Below are 15,511 nucleotides of genomic sequence, written 5' to 3'. Positions count from 1 at the left end.
ATATTTTGCTGGATGCTTCCCGGGATGCCCCACTGGCGTGCCGGTTCCTGGCCAGCTTCCCGGCCGGCGGGCAAGTGGAAGCCATTTGCCTAGCCGAGCCGCTTTTAATGGGAATTTAAACGGCAACAATTACAGCTGCTTTCGGAGGCGGGGTGGGCTTAGCCCACCTGTCAAGTCAATGAAACTTTCGCTACTATTGAAATTTTCGGCGTGTGCGGCCCTAACGACACCTGCTCCTGGGCCACCGGGCTTCTGTCTGTTTGTGGCCAAAAACTTTTGGCCAGGCCAACGACTAACGGCATCGAAAATGGCGACGACACTCCACTGGCATCCCTGGAATTTCATCATCTTGTTGAATGTTTTCTTGTTATTTTCTGCTTTTTTCCATGGCCGAGGCATGCACGTGGGCTTTGTTTGGCTTTTTTTGGCCCAACTCTAGTTTGTATTCATATTTACGCATGTAGAAGCTACGATAACTTTGGCTAGACTCAAAAATAACAAGGTATTGCAAAAATGGATTATGTTTCCATGGAATTTGGGTGGTCGGAACGAAGACAGTGGAACTTCGGTTAGCCGAATTATTATTATGATTTGTGTTTAAAATTCAAAATGTCTGAGGCACTTTATCATATAAATATTGGTGTTTGAGATGTGACAGTAAAGTTTATAAATAGTTACTCGGGTGTTTTGTTTATGATTATTTTTAAAGAAAATATATGGATATCAAAAGCTCAACTGGTTTTAAACTTAAAGAGTTTTTTTCTAAAAGTGGTTCTATAAAAGATACTTTATTTTTGGTAAACCAATAGAATTTTGATAAATATATGTATATTTAAAAAAAAAGATATATGTAAGAACTAAAAAAAATGTTTTAATTTTTGGACGATAGGATTCTAAATATATTAAAATAATAATTTATGATTTTATTTTTTTTTTCTGAAAACACTTTAAGGATTATAGGGAATAAAACATTGTTTAGTCGGAAAATTCCTGGTGGATATGTCTCTGGACTCGGTTAAATAGCTGTCGGGGGCCGGACCAATTCCAATTATCTGGGGAGTGCCATCCCAAACCCCTGCCCAAGCCACCCCCTCGCCTTTTGTTGGCACCCACTTTGTGGGCTGTTGTCTGCGTCTGTCTGCGGCCTGCATTTTTCTCCCTTTGCGACGATACAAGTTTTTGCATTGCCAACATTTTTTGGTGTGTATGTTTGTCGCCGCTGAGGAATTTTCCGCTTTTTGTTTTCGCCAGCTCCTGTGGCCTAAGCCCGCTTGTATTTGCCAATTTTGTGAGCTGCCCACAACAAGAACATCAGCAGCAGCACTAGTAGCAGGAGCCGTGGTAGCAACAAGGAGAACAGAACTGCAAGGACCCCGGGCCACGAGGGCAGGACGAAGGGAAACTAATTTCTTCCCAGGATTTCGGCTTCTTTTGTATCGTTTGTTGGTGTGTCTCTCTGTGTGTGTTTGTCCAAGGGTGTATGGGTGTAAGGGTGGGTGTGTGCGTGGCTCGCGGCAGAGTTAAGTTTTCCCATTGTTGAGAGGCTTTTACTCCAGTTTTTCCTTGTTTCCCGATGCCGCTGTTGCTGCCTTTGCTGTTGCTGTTGGCCAGCTTGTTAGCCATCCAGTTGCCCAAATGGCATTTCCTGCCGCCCGTGTCCGCAGGGCGAAATATTTAAATTATTATTTTCAGCAATGCCAAAGAAAGGAAAATTTGATTAGGAAAATAAATGCTACCCGAGGGGCTCAACATGTCATTCCAATTTGAGCCAATTTACTTTTTTGGTCCCCAGCCCTCCCAGCTCACAGGTGAAGCTGTGAGAACATATCCAAAAATAGTAAAGTCTTGTTCGAAAAAATATGCTTGAAATTGTTTGGGAATATCTGAGCTACAGATGATGCATTTTCTTGTTAATTAGTTGCAGTCTGTTTACGCTCCGTAATTTATGGCATCTGCTCTGCATTTGAACTTCAAATCGATGCACAAAAAAAAATATTGTTTTAGATGTGGGAATTTCTTGGAAAAGAAACTGGTATTCCTTTTATAAGAGGCTCTCTTATAAGAGATGAAGTACAAGTTACCGATATGCAAATGTTCCTTTTGAAGTTCTTTTTAAAAATGTTATAAAAAGTTTTTATGAATCGCGGGGATAGATCCCAGGGTCAATTCAAGACGCTCAAGATTTTTTACCGTGTATAGTTCACAGAGGCGTGAGGTCAGGGCTCTGGGTCTTGTGTCTGGATATCCGATATAATTCACATTCAATTTCCATTTCCAATCTGCGGCCGCAGCACCCGGGGCACATGTGTGTGTCGCATCCCAGATGCCGTCAAATGCAGCGCCGCCCTGTTGCAGCCGCCGCCCCTGCCCCAGGATATCCCCCTCGCAAGCACCCCCTTGCAATCAACCCCTTGTAAGGGGGCCAGGGGCAGGGGGATGTTGTTCGACTGACGCTGTAAACAAAACATTCATCAAAATTTTATACACTCAACATGTGCCACGCCTGGCTGGAGTTTCCCCCACCCAACCACGGACATATCCCCCTCCGATCGCCAGACAGCCGCGGGCTGACATTATTTGTTTGTGTTTTCGGTTGCCGGCATCGATTTTGAATGTTCTTTGAAAAATCACAACTAATTAACTTTGCCCATAGCTCCAAATTACGAGAACGATTCTCTTCAGACGGGGAGGTGCTATTGGCCTTTGGCTTTGGGAAGCGTTTTTTGTGGGCTTCTGGCTGGGGGCTGGTGGCTCTGGGCCCGGGCGCTCCTGGCGGCCAGATGTGAGTCCATCTCGGGGAGCTGTGTTTAAAAATAGCCAACGTGTTCAAGATGAGGTAGTTCGTCCGACATCCGGTCGTTTGATAAGAAATCTCTGCAGTGGCGGATCTAGAATTGCTGGCGCCCGGGGCAAAACGAAAAATTTGCGCCCCCCCCCCCCCTCCCTCTCTGCTATATGAACGCGTTAATTTTTTTTTATATGAATAAAATTCAAAGTATTTTGGGTGTGTAAAAGGTTATATCATCTAAAGCTTATAGGTATGAAGAATTATATTTCATTTTTATTCTTTCGTTAGATGCATCATAAAAATACATTAAATGTTGTGTTTTTGTATGAAAACAAAATATTACTGTTAAAATAATCTACTCTTTAAGATGTATACATGTGAAAATGCATTTTCGATGTCAGGCAATTGACTCAAATTCGTTTTTAGAATATCAAGAAAAAAAGGTAAAATGAGTAATATTCGATAAATAATTATAAAAAGCATCAGTACCCCGATGAAACACTATAAAAGAAAAACCCTACCTTAAGGTTATGTGTAAATGGATGTGTTCTCAGAGCTTTAGCCCCGCACATATATACACATATATGGCGCAGATATGCCCTACGCCAGTGCCTTTTAAAATTTATGTTCGAAAATGTAAGCAAACGCGCTCATAACCTAGCAACTCACAATTTCTCCAAGAAAGAAATTCCTGGAAATTACTGTTATGACGTTTGCTGTTATGACGTACGTTTCGAGCGCCTCGTTTCCTTGTGATCACATGTCTCGAAACACTCAGCACTTGTGTTAGTGCGTGCCCACGTGCGTAGCGCCGCGGGAAAATATGAATTCTCGAAACATACAGTGTTAGCCGAGCTCGATTTAGCGCCCCTTCGGGACTTGGCGCCCGGGGCGCTTGCCCCTTTCGCCCCCCCCTAGATCCGCCACTGAATCTCTGCTAAATGAGGCCCATCAGCGACAGAGGTGAGTTGCAGCCTGATTTAAGGGAGACATTGACTTTCCATGACAGACTGAACATGCCACCAACTCAACACAGAAATAATATTTTAGTTAAAGCCATTTAAGGATTACCAAGTATACAAACAATTTTCTGAGAATTATTTGGTTAAGCTTATTAACAACACATTTTAAATGAAAACGATTGCATAAATTAAAAGTAAAGCTGCAGATCCGATTAAAAAGAAATAATCAAATATATACTTTGGCTATTGGAGGAAAAATAAAAAAAATTGGAAAATACACTATAAGTTAATACACTATAATAGAAGCTTAATAAGAGTCTGTTGATTTAAATTAAAAACAATTAAAAACTATTACATTGCAAGCTAAAATAAAATTAAAGTAAGAAGCATGATATTTTGGTATTTTAAGACTCAATAACAATTCCTTATACATTTCCCTGTTTCTTAATTATCAAGAAGAATCCTCAGCCTTCTTGTTTAAATATTTTTCCAACTTTCGCAATTTACGTCTTCCCATTTCTGAGTCATTTTTTTGGTATCTCTGGACGGCAGCATATGCCTCGAAATAACTTCCCGAAGCCAAGTTGCGTTAATTGCAACAATCGTGGCTGTCTGAGGAAAAAGTTCATTAAAAGAAGTCATTTTTGTTTGCATTCCGAGGCTGTGATTGAGGCTTTCGCATTTGCCTTGGCTTCTGGGGCTGATTGTTTTCTGGCGACTGGCTCCATTGTGCCGCGGACTGACAACTGCTCGGGAACTGTCGATGAGTGGGTGAATTGTTGAAAAGTTTTGATCCACCCACTGCCAGCCAGGTGGCGGAGACAATGAAGGTATTTATTAAAACAAACTTGGGTCGAATGCGGCATCCTCATTGGCCTTGGGCGAAAGTTTAGAGAAGTAGTTGCAAGCATCAAGCGGCAAGAAGCAAGAAGCAAGTTGCAAGTTGCCAGTTGCCTTGGCCCAGGCGCATAAATGTCACTTACGCGCTTCTTGACGCCAGATTCCCGCCATTGTCTCCAGTCAGCTATTGAGGGAATTGCGAAAGTGACAATTTCGACAGCTCCCGAATGGAGTTGGTCCTCGGATGGGTGAGGATTCCGGCCGCACGTCCTTCGCGGGGTGGCGTCTGGCAGGAGTGTAAGTGCAAATTCAGTTTGGTTTAATTTCGACAGGCTGTGGTCGCACTGCAGTCGACTTTGCAGTCCTTCTGCCCATTGACCAAAAAGCTGTCAACATCGCGTCCTTCCTTCACAGAGTCCTGATGCTTGAGTGCGGAGAGTTCCGAGTCCCGAGCCCCGAGTCCTGAAAGTCAGCTGCGATCTTTATTAAGTTTTCGCTTACTTTTCGCCAAGTGCGAAAGAAAGTTTCTGGTGCGGCAAGTTTGCCTTCAAACAGTTTTCCCTGTTTTTCTAGATTTCGGCTTTTGTTTTCTGGTACAGATTTCATCTCGCCACCCACCCAGCCTCGGCAAAACTTTCCTTCTGCAAAATGTCCTCTGCAAATTTGTTGTCTATCGCATTTCTCCCACTTTCCTGCGTTTTTTTTCTCTCGGCCACCTTCAGATTTGCCGCAGGATGCACATCGGAGTTGGTCACTAGAAAAAATATTGCAAGAAGTTTGCATTGGCAGCAAATTAATATTTGGCCAAATATTTGGCAAAGTTTCCTGTCATCCTCTAGATGCTCAGTTAAAAAGTGTAGGAAAAATAATTTGAAGATTTCATTGATTGTCATTCCACTGCGGCTGGCTGTTATTCCACTTGGCCATTCTCATTCCACCCCTCGGCTTGTGGCCAAGAGAGTTGGGCGAAAAAACTTGTTATTGGCAGTGAATTAATGTTTTGAATGGGAATACATTTTGGCCGAAACGCTCCTATCGAGGATTGCGTACACATGTCGAGGAATATACAAATTCTGGCGAATATTTAAAACTATATTTGAGAAGCATCCAGCATCTGCTCATTTGTGTGGGAACCTGTGAAAGGCAACTGGGTTTATTTGTGCTCTGCTGCAGCAAATATGCTCGATTGCATTTGAGTTATGGCCCTGGTCCGGTCCACAGGACAGCTCCTCCCTTGGTGCTTGCCCCTCTGCAAAGAGTTCTCCGGTCCGGCATTTGTCGCCCTTGGAATATTTGCTCCGTGTCCATGTGCATTTCTTTGCGTCCCCCCATGGAACATATTCAATATTTTGGTATTTATCTTGTCCGACAATAAAATAAAGCAAAATTGCATGTGTTTTGCCGGGATGCTGAGATGCCGGTGGAGTGTCAAGCAAACGAGAAAAGGATGCCCAAGTGGGTCACTCAGGTCCTTCCGTTGGCTGCCGTTGGCCCACTTCTGAATGCCACAGGAATTTGCATGTTCGAATACTCTTTAAGTATTTGGTAAGCTGTGCTGGTATTGGCCATTGAAGAACAAAGTAAGCTGCTTGCAGGACGCATTGTACTTGGGCACTGGACAAAAAAGTTACTCAAAGGACACAATGGCGTATAATACGGCACTGCAATGGAAATTTCTTAAATGGAATTGTGTTTTGTTCAAATCATAAATGTTAGAACAGGAGGCACTCTTCTTTTCTTTTCAGTATAACTATCACTTCTCAAACGTCATTTGTACATTTATACATATAATACATTGATAATTTTCTAAAATCCTATTCAGAAAAAATGGATCTTCGCCAGCAGGTGATGTCCCGCAACGTGCCGCAGTTGGTCAAGCTGCTCCTAGAGGAAGGTAACCAGCCGGACTCTAGCGAGGAAGTTAACCAGCCGGACTCTAGCGAGAAAGTTAACCAGCCGAACTCTAGCGAGGAAGTTAACCAGCCGGTGGATCCGGCCACCTTCGAGAGGTGCTTAGATTTCGCCAACAAGCGCTTGAAGCCGTTTGCGAACGAGGAGGTCTGCCCCGAGTCCGTGTTGCATACCATGAACCTTTTTATCGAGAGGTATCGTAGCGAATTCCTGCCCGAGTTCGGGGAAACCTTCAAGGAACTGGCCCTTGTGGTGCTGAAACATCCGCTCTGCGTCAACCACTTCCAGAAGAATCTGCAGTGGTGCCTCCTGGACTTTATGCTCTCGGTGAACTACAAGGCCTTTTATGAGGTGCGCCGCAACCGGAAAGAGATGCTCCAGAAAAGAGAGGAAATTTTGATGGCCCTGGCCCTGGCTACCGATGGCGCTGAAGTGTCGCACGTTCCCAACGGCGGTTACGCCCGAGGCTCGATGGGAGATTCTGGCAAGACAACAACAGAATGGGCGGAGAATAGTCACGCTGAAACACCAAAAAATACGCCTCGATTCTACATACCTGAAGCACGGAATTCCACCGTTCAGAATGAATACAAAGGCCCCAGTATGCCGGAAGTCGGTGCCAATCTGGAAAACGCCACCTTTAGTCTTTCCATGGACTCACCTACGCCTCAGGGTGCGTGGGGGTCCAGTTGCATGGCTCAGCATCTTCAGGAGGTGTATGTCTCGGAGGACTTCTCCACCAACGAGGCCAGGATGAACCTGCTGATGAACCTCACCCAGGTGGACTCCTCTCTAGAAAGACCAACAAAGGTCAACTATTACCGGGGCACGAACGACTTGCTCACCAGGATCTACACGCCCTGGTGGCAGGTTGACATACACGTGCACCAGCAATCTCGGGCTCTGCCGAGCAGCTTCTTTTACAACTACGGCGGGTGGATGCTTAATAAGTTGCGGGAGAGCCAGAGCTCTCTGCGCAGGATGACTGAGGAGCACCAGCTAATGAGGGAGCTGCTCATCCTGTTTTTCATCTCTAGGGACAATAGCCAATTCCAGATGAAGGGCAGCGGAGTTGTAGTGCTCACTACAGGAGCCAAAACATGTGTCGTGAGCAAACTTTTGAAAGGACCTGTCATAGGTGAGGTTTTCAAGTATCTGGATCAGATGGGCGACCTCCGACAATTAATAGAGACTAATGCCACGCCGCGAGTCGGTGGTTTGAGACTGGAGACAGTATCGTACTTCACTGTGGCGGTTCTTCGACTGCTGCGCCCAGTAATTGAGTTTCTGGTTTACTACGAACGCCGTTTGGCAACGGGCAGGGAAGCACCCACTGTTAGGCACTTTCTAAATATTTCCAAGGACGCAATGCCGAGGCTGCAGCTTCTCTCTGAAGTTCCCGATCCGATGGTGGTGGGCCGGCCAGCGCTGTGTGTCCTCGGACTTCTGGATGCCCTTGCCCTAAAGTGTTCCACGCCTGGGCACAGCAAAGAGGAAAGATCCCTGAGTGCCGCTCTGCTCCTACACTCGCTCCAGGCCTACTGTCACTTCATAGACTGCTGGTGGACCACCGGGGAGTTCCAGGACTGGCAGGACGAGTTTCCCTTCCAGAAGCTGCAAGTCGACGGGCGAACCGAGTACGACATAAAAAGCTGTTTACAAGAGGAGGACGTCCATCTGGGCGGACGTCTACTTAAAGTGCTCCAGAATCACCTGGACGAGGCCAGCCAAGCTGTGGCAATGCTCTACGACACCCGGAGAATGGGTGACTTCATTTCGCTGCACGGCAGTAAATTCAAGGTGTCACTCCACAACTTCCTGATGGAAGCCGTGCTTAAAGAATTGCTTCCTTACCAGACGGATCAGGTGATGGAAAACAACTATGCACCAGATATATTGCAGCAGCAGAAGTACGAAGAGGAGAAGATAGTTCGGCGCTTGTTTTATGCCTTTCACATAGAGACGAGGCCCGATCCCCGACACCCAGCCAGGTGTTCTGTGGAGGAGCTGGTCAAGAACTTCAACTCCTGTGTGGAGTACACGCCAATCGAGGAGATTATTTGGGATCAGTTGGCAGTCGGCCTGAGGAGACGCAGTATTATGGCCAACTCTTATGTGACCCATGTGGTCATGACGGAGCTGAAGCTTCCCAAGGCTGTAAACCACCTCAGGTCCGTCTACACTCTGGAAAAATACGACCTCTTACGCAGGAAATTTGAGGATTTCTTCGGATTACTGTCGAAGAAAAGTGTGGAAAAAGCTAAAAAGAAGATGAAGGCGATTGTAGATTCTCAGGACCCCAACCTGGCCAATCTATTCCATGTGAACCTTGAGGGGTCTCATCCTAACTTCCTTACCGTGTCTGTGGGCTTTGATATTTTTCTCAACCAGGTGATGCCCCAGGTACACTTCAATCAACTGAACTCCTGCTTTCGGTTGATTCTTAGCATTCACTGGACCCTTTATAGGCTGAAGAGACTACCTCCACTGAAGATCAGCCGATTTGTAGATTTGGAGGTGGCACTCCTGGTCCTCCGAAACTCTTTGGAAAAAGCTCTCGAGGAACAGCTCAAGGGATCGGGAAAAGTCAAGCGGCTCGAGGAAATCCTTTATCAGAGTGAAGAACTCCAGAAAAAATGCACGATCCGCGAACTCAGACAGGCGCAGGAGTGGTTCCTTCGGCAAGTAGGCCATGTAGTCAGTGAGGTGATGTCCAAGGGAAATTTTGCCAGCAGGATGGAGGAGTTTTTGGGTTTTTGCGAAGTCTTGTACAGCTTGTGGATGAAGGCCTGGTCTGTCCTCAACAATACTGAAGTTCAAAAGCCAAGGACCACTTGTGAGATTAAGTTCGAATGGCTAAGGTTCTTCTACCTCCAGAGGATCCACAAGCACTGCAAGGTAATGGCCTCCCACCTCGGCGTGAAGTTAATTCACTTTTCCTAAATGGAATATATTTATTATATTATTCTACCATTGTTAATTTTGGATGTTTAAAATTGTTAAAAGTATTTCAAAAAGCATATTTTAGTTGATGAATAAATTTAAAAATTACGTCCCAGTGTTTCACTCAAAGATTATCGCTGTTGAGATAAGCTTGTCCGGACAGTCTTAAATTTCAGAAATTTGACAGAATTTATATCTGATTTGTTGCTTAATTGTTTGTTGGCTTGTTGCGGCCCCGGATCCCAGGATTTTTTTTATCGCCAGCCAATCCGCAAATAAGTTTTATCAATTTTGCAGTGCGCGTGTGCGTTGCCTGTGACAGAAACCGCAAATTAAATCGTTTGGTGCTGGCAAAATTTATTTCTAGCGCGTGGTGGAAGCCACAAGCTCCACACGCGCACTCCCACGCCCAAATTTGGCCAAAGCCGGCACACATGTTCCGTAAAAAAGCGTGGCAAATTAGAACACCAGCTATGGCAATGGCTATTGCGATGGCCATGACGATGCCAAATCCAAAGCCAAATCACAGCCAGAAACCGAAATTATTCTGTGGATTTTGCGGCCTCGCTGGCGGTGATGGGGTGGGTCGTTTGAGTGGTGTGGACACACGTTCACACTCTGGCCCATAAATTGCACTAGCGCCTTGTTGGCCAATAAATACTAAAGTCTTGATATGCACCGGACCTGGCGCGGCTTTCGGCGTCCGGCGCCAAGTGCCATAAACTTTACCCTGGACAAGGGAATGGCTAATTAAAGTTTGCGGCGCATTTTCAAATTAAAAATTGGTAATTTGTGTACAGTTTCCACCTACCCGCTGGTGTGATTTCCCTTCTCCCTTCCTGTTTTTTAACATTTTTTATTGCGTGGGCGGATCTGCTGGTTTATGCCCCTGACATCAGACAGCGGAGTGGAGTGGCTGGTCGTAAAACGAGGAAATCTGTGCCAGCCGGAGAGGCGATGGAACCATCAGAGAGACAGGTTTATGTGCGGAACTAGACGTTTTATGGGCTCGCATTTATTTTTTCTCATTATCTGGCCGCGACCAGGCCAGAATCACGCCTTAAAATTTGTCATTCAAGTGCAGTGCCCTTAAAGGGGCTAGGAGAGACCCTATATTTATGTATATCGTATATAAGCAGATAAATTTAATAATAAATAATGCACGTCACGATTTATTTAATCTTGTGTGTCCTGACAGACAGACAAAGTCGCAAACAGAAGCATTTTTCATTTCATTTCTCATTTCGGTGCAAAAATGTTTCATTTACTTTGCCGGCCACATATGAAAACCACTGCAACCGCATTTGAAAAACATTTTAAATACCTTTTACATTTTTACCATTAGTTTTTATTTGGCCATGGCCATCGCCATCGCCATTGCCATTTCCATGACCATTTCCACGCCCATACCCTTTTCTAGTCCAATGGAAATTTTTGTGTGATTTCTGTGCAGGTCCAACTTAGCGGGCAAATTTTTGTTTGTCCAGAGATTTATTTCATTCCATTTCCAATTTCACAGACTCTGAGCTTTGCCTTTGCTTTTGCCATTCCGGTTTCAGCTCGATTTCAAATTTTTCAATTTAGTGGCACTTTGTTGCTCTTCTGCGGCATTTTATTTAATATCGAAAACTCTAATTAAATTTTTTATTATTTACTCTTTGGGTTAGTTTTTCCATCCGGCTGGGCAATGTATTGATTTCGCTGTTGATATTTTTATATCCGTGGATGTTTGGACTCTGGCAGTCCCGATTTAATGAGTTTCTCACAGAGCCGTCAAGGTAAACAATAAATATTTGCTTATTTGCTCTTTGTCGCCTTTGCCGTTGAAGGTGGAGGAGGTGTAGCAGAAGGTGGCATTTTGTGGCCCGTGCCACACTTTTCAATGAAACAATCCGCCGTCGATGGCTGGGTTTTCCGGGGCATTTGTCCCAGGACCACCGGAGTTGATTTCCATGTCACTATCGGCCCCGGAAATAAATCGAATCGAGTCTATGCAGATGCTAAAAATAAATGAGGGTCGCTCTTGCGGCTGCAACTCAGTAAACAACCCGCCTGCCACTAAAAATATCACATGTCGGAGCCAAGGAGGCGACTAATTAGAGCCTTTGGAAAAATGTGTGGGCGTCTTGTTTGTGTGTTTGTTTGTGGGAAACTTTGTCAATATTGATGCGCTACCCCGGGAAAAATTATCAATCTCTAGCCAGATATTTTCCCATGAAAATATGAGTCTTCGGCGCTGCACCCTTCCCTGGGACACCCTGGGAACTCTCGTTCGTAAAGCCCCGACATAACATTCACACGATGGCTGGCAAAACTTCTTCAATTTGCCATCAAGTACTCAGGTACTCAGAGTGGCAATCTATCTAAATCTGCGCAAAATCAAAGCCCCACAACAGGTGCACATCCCTGCCAGGTGCTACTGGCTCATCTGCAGAGCCTGCGTGTGCACTTTGCTGTCGTCTTTTTTGCGTTTGCATAGTAAGCAAGTAAACAAAACTACGAATGGGTATATAATGAAATGTATGGGGCCGGGGGAGGCAATTGTAACTAAGCTTTAATGGCCATGGTAACAGCTCGTATCCCCACTGGCTCGGAGGCTGCATCCTGCAAGTTGTTGTGGTCTCCTGCCACTGTCTGAGGTACAGGAGCAGTTGCATTGGATGAAGTTCAAATCCCAACAAAATTATTAATATGACTTGGAGAGGGTGGGATGGAAGGGCTCCCCATTCCCACAAAGCCCCCTGCGGTTGCCAAGACAGCCGACAATGTATCTGCAGGATGCATTTTCAGTCATGCCCTTGCCAGTCTGGCACCAAATTATTGCTAGGCTCTGGCAAAAATTCTTCATATTCCACAGAAAACAATTTAAATTCTTTCTAAGAGGATTAATTCTAAATAGGCCTAACTCTCGTATATTTTTTTTCAAGTGGCATTACTAGTTTTAATCTCTAGACCATTTAGTTTAAATAATATTTGTTGAATAGCTTTGGTATAGATTTTTTGATCTGAGAAATTTCAATTATTGATAATCTTATTTAAAGGTTTTTTTTATAAGTGCCTCTGTATCTTTGAGATACTCCTAAACTAGCACTAAATTTGCTGCACATTATTTAGTTGTTTGAGGCAGACGGCGTCTTTGTCTCCTGCGCCGACGATTCTGTTATCTGTTTGTGGTTACAGGATTACGGCTGCAAAGCACACATACTCTCTGTATACATATATATTCGTAAGCAGGTCTTGAGCGCTGCCACGCCCACATCTCGGTAAACTAAACCGCCTCAGCTGTGTTTGAACTTTTGCCGAGAACTGTGGGAGTTTGCCAGAGCTTACCCACTGGACTCGACCGAGCTTCAAGGTGAGTGGTAGGGCTTTGGTTTAGATGCATCACCCAGACCCACACCCACAACCACCCAGTCGACATTATCCACACCTTGTTTACGCATTTGTGCTACGATTTTTTACTCGTTCCTGCTTCGCCCTCAACAAGTTTATCGCAGCAGCTCTCCGACTCTAATTTACATAACCACGCAAATTAGTTTTGCGTCTGCTGCAGTTTTTATCTGCTCCCAACTTTGTCACGACCCTCGGCTCGCCCTGACTACACCCCATCCTGGCCCATCCCATCGCAACTTAAATTTAGTTGCCAAAGTTATTTAAACTTTTCATACTCTTCAACGGGGCACTGTAATTATGGCGAGAAGTTTGCCAGGAAGGAAGTAAAGGTGAACGGTTTAGGTTTGGACTTGGAATTCTAGTCCTGTAAGATTTTTGTGATGAAATTCAACATTATTTCAAGGTATTTTTTATTATCCTTAGAGTATTAACTTTTTCAGCTTTATCTTAAAAATCTAACCAACTATTTTTATTGCTAAAATTCCGTTTTTTTTTCTTTTAAAGAACCTCGCTTTTTATTTTATTTGACCACTATTCGAAAAATGAATTTTGCGAAACTTTTTTTTGAAACTTTTTTGGCTGCTGTGCCACGCCCACAATTTTAATAGACACACACACCCTGCACCTGTGACTAGGACTGAGAAGAGGGGGCTTGTCTCGTAGTTAAGACAACAATTCATTTAACATAGAAGCAGACTTTCAGCCGCTCTCCAGCTAGCAGCTAACTCGTTTTTTCCCGTTTTCGTTTTCGGGAAAGTTTGCTAATGGCCCCCAACCGGGCACAGTGGTTGGAAAAGTCTGTGGACGGGAACCGTTTAGGACGACGAGTGCTTATGGCTGATAAAGACGAGACTTGTTAGTTAAGCTCTGTCATTGTTTCACCTTCCGCAGGAAGTTCATTTCGGCTGGCTCCACTGTACCGGCTGGCCATTGTTTCTCGAGTTTTATGTGGGCTTATTGAGGGCTTCCCTGGGCCCGGGTTCCCAACCAACTGATTGGCAGCCCAGTCAAAGAAAGTTTATTTTATTAATGTGGCTAAGCAGGGAGTAGGGACAGGGGCAGGCTTCCACCCCAACTCACTCAGGCTCAAATGTTTGCTGTTTTCGACAGCCCAGCTAATTGAATTTTTCGTAAATTATAAACAAATAGATATAAAAAATGCGATTTCAAGAGCAACTGGTAGCCATATCAGAGTCAAAGTAAATCCTTAAAAAAAAATTGTTTAGGCAGTGTTTTATTTTTATGTAATATTTTAAAACTGTTATGATTGGCAAAATATATATTTTTTCAATTATTAAATCACGTTGAAGGAACACTGTAGGGAAGTTACAAAATGTATGAAAAGGATCGAGGATGAAAAAAGCATTGTTAGTAGTATTTCAAGCTTAAAATAATATTTTTGTCGTAGTTTTTAAACATAAAAAGTAAAAAATGCTTAATATTATTGTTGTCGAATGAATGAACATGAAATGTTATTTTGAATTGGGGTTTCCGTTCTTATATTTTGAGTAATTAATCATACAGGATTAGTCTTTTTTCATTAATAATATTTAAAGTAAATATTAAAAAAAAAAGATTGGTCAACATTTTCCTGAAATTTAAAAATAAAATTGAATTTAAATATAAATTTTATTGCTAATTATATAAAAATGACAATAAAGGACGCCTTTAGTCGTTTTTATCGACGATACCCGACGATACCCGATACCGATGATACCCGGTACTCATTCTCTTCCACTGCACTTACATTTTCCTCCTATAAATTTATTTTATTTTATATTAAGCTTATTGGCAATTTAATGCTTATTATAACTAACCTTTAATAAAAAATCGTAAAGTATATGAATACTTGGCATACTATTAAGTGGCTTGGAAGCCATTAGGATTAGAATCAAAATTCATATACGAGTATATAGACATTTTAGTAAAGTTTTCAGGAAAAGATTAAACAATTTAAAGACTGGAATGTCTAAATTTTGTGGCCAGGCTGAAGCCATTAGCGGATACTCAACCACTTTGCGGGTGGTTGGAGGCAGGGAACTAGAATCGGGCGCAGACTTTAAATAGAAATGTTTCCTGCAATTTCGCTCCAAAAGGCGGAACCAAATCAGGTTGCAACTGCGACTGCAGCAACGACTGCGCTGGCGGAAGTTATTTTTGGAACGTGCAACAGAAAATGTTGCAAATTGAAAGAAAAGTCAGAGACGTTTTTGGCCCCTGACCTCCCCACTGATCCCCGCTGCCAGGTTCCACAGGTTTCAACATTTTCCGCGGGGAGAATAGAGTGGGCAGTACAAGTGGGGGTGCGACCCAGTGCCCTCCTTGCCACACTCCCTACTGCACCCCCTCTCTGCACATCCATATGCTTTTGTGTGTTCTGTGTACTGCCTTCTAGTATTTGGCTCCAATTCCTACTACCACTATTTTTTTGGGCTCTGAGTTCTAAGCGATTTTCTGCGATTTCTTTGCAAGTCCCTGCCACAGTATGTGTGTGTATCCATGCGTGTACTTAAAGTTGTCTATTTGCTAGTTCTTGTTACTGTTGATGTTGTTCTTATTATTGTACTTGTTGTTGTTGTCGCTGCTGTTAATGTTGTGTGTGTGTGTGTGTGCCTGTGTGTGTTTTGTGTGCCAAGAGCTGCATTGAAAATGAAAATGTTCGCACAGTTTTCCG

At 43.8% G+C, this 15,511-nt stretch overlaps 1 protein-coding gene across 1 annotated transcript; it reads left to right on the top strand.

Moving 5' to 3' along the window:
* The first annotated feature begins 6,341 nt into the window (after positions 1-6,341).
* On the top strand, positions 6,342-9,552 carry t-Grip128 (testis-specific gamma-tubulin ring protein 128). Its single transcript, XM_017235052.3, has one exon. The coding sequence runs from the start codon at positions 6,418-6,420 to the stop codon at positions 9,442-9,444; it is 3,027 nt and encodes a 1,008-aa protein (XP_017090541.2). The 5' UTR covers positions 6,342-6,417; the 3' UTR covers positions 9,445-9,552.
* Positions 9,553-15,511: the final 5,959 nt, after the last annotated feature.

This window comes from Drosophila bipectinata, chromosome 3L (genome assembly GCF_030179905.1).
Source record: "Drosophila bipectinata strain 14024-0381.07 chromosome 3L, DbipHiC1v2, whole genome shotgun sequence".
Taxonomy (NCBI): domain Eukaryota; kingdom Metazoa; phylum Arthropoda; class Insecta; order Diptera; family Drosophilidae; genus Drosophila; species Drosophila bipectinata.
Note: the sequence above shows the minus strand (reverse complement) of the source record. Positions and strands in the feature narration are given on the sequence as shown.

Coding starts and splice junctions, on each gene's coding strand:
- t-Grip128 (XM_017235052.3), top strand. CDS start 6,418: ATGGATCTTCGCCAGCAGGTGATGTCCCGCAACGTGCCGCAGTTGGTC.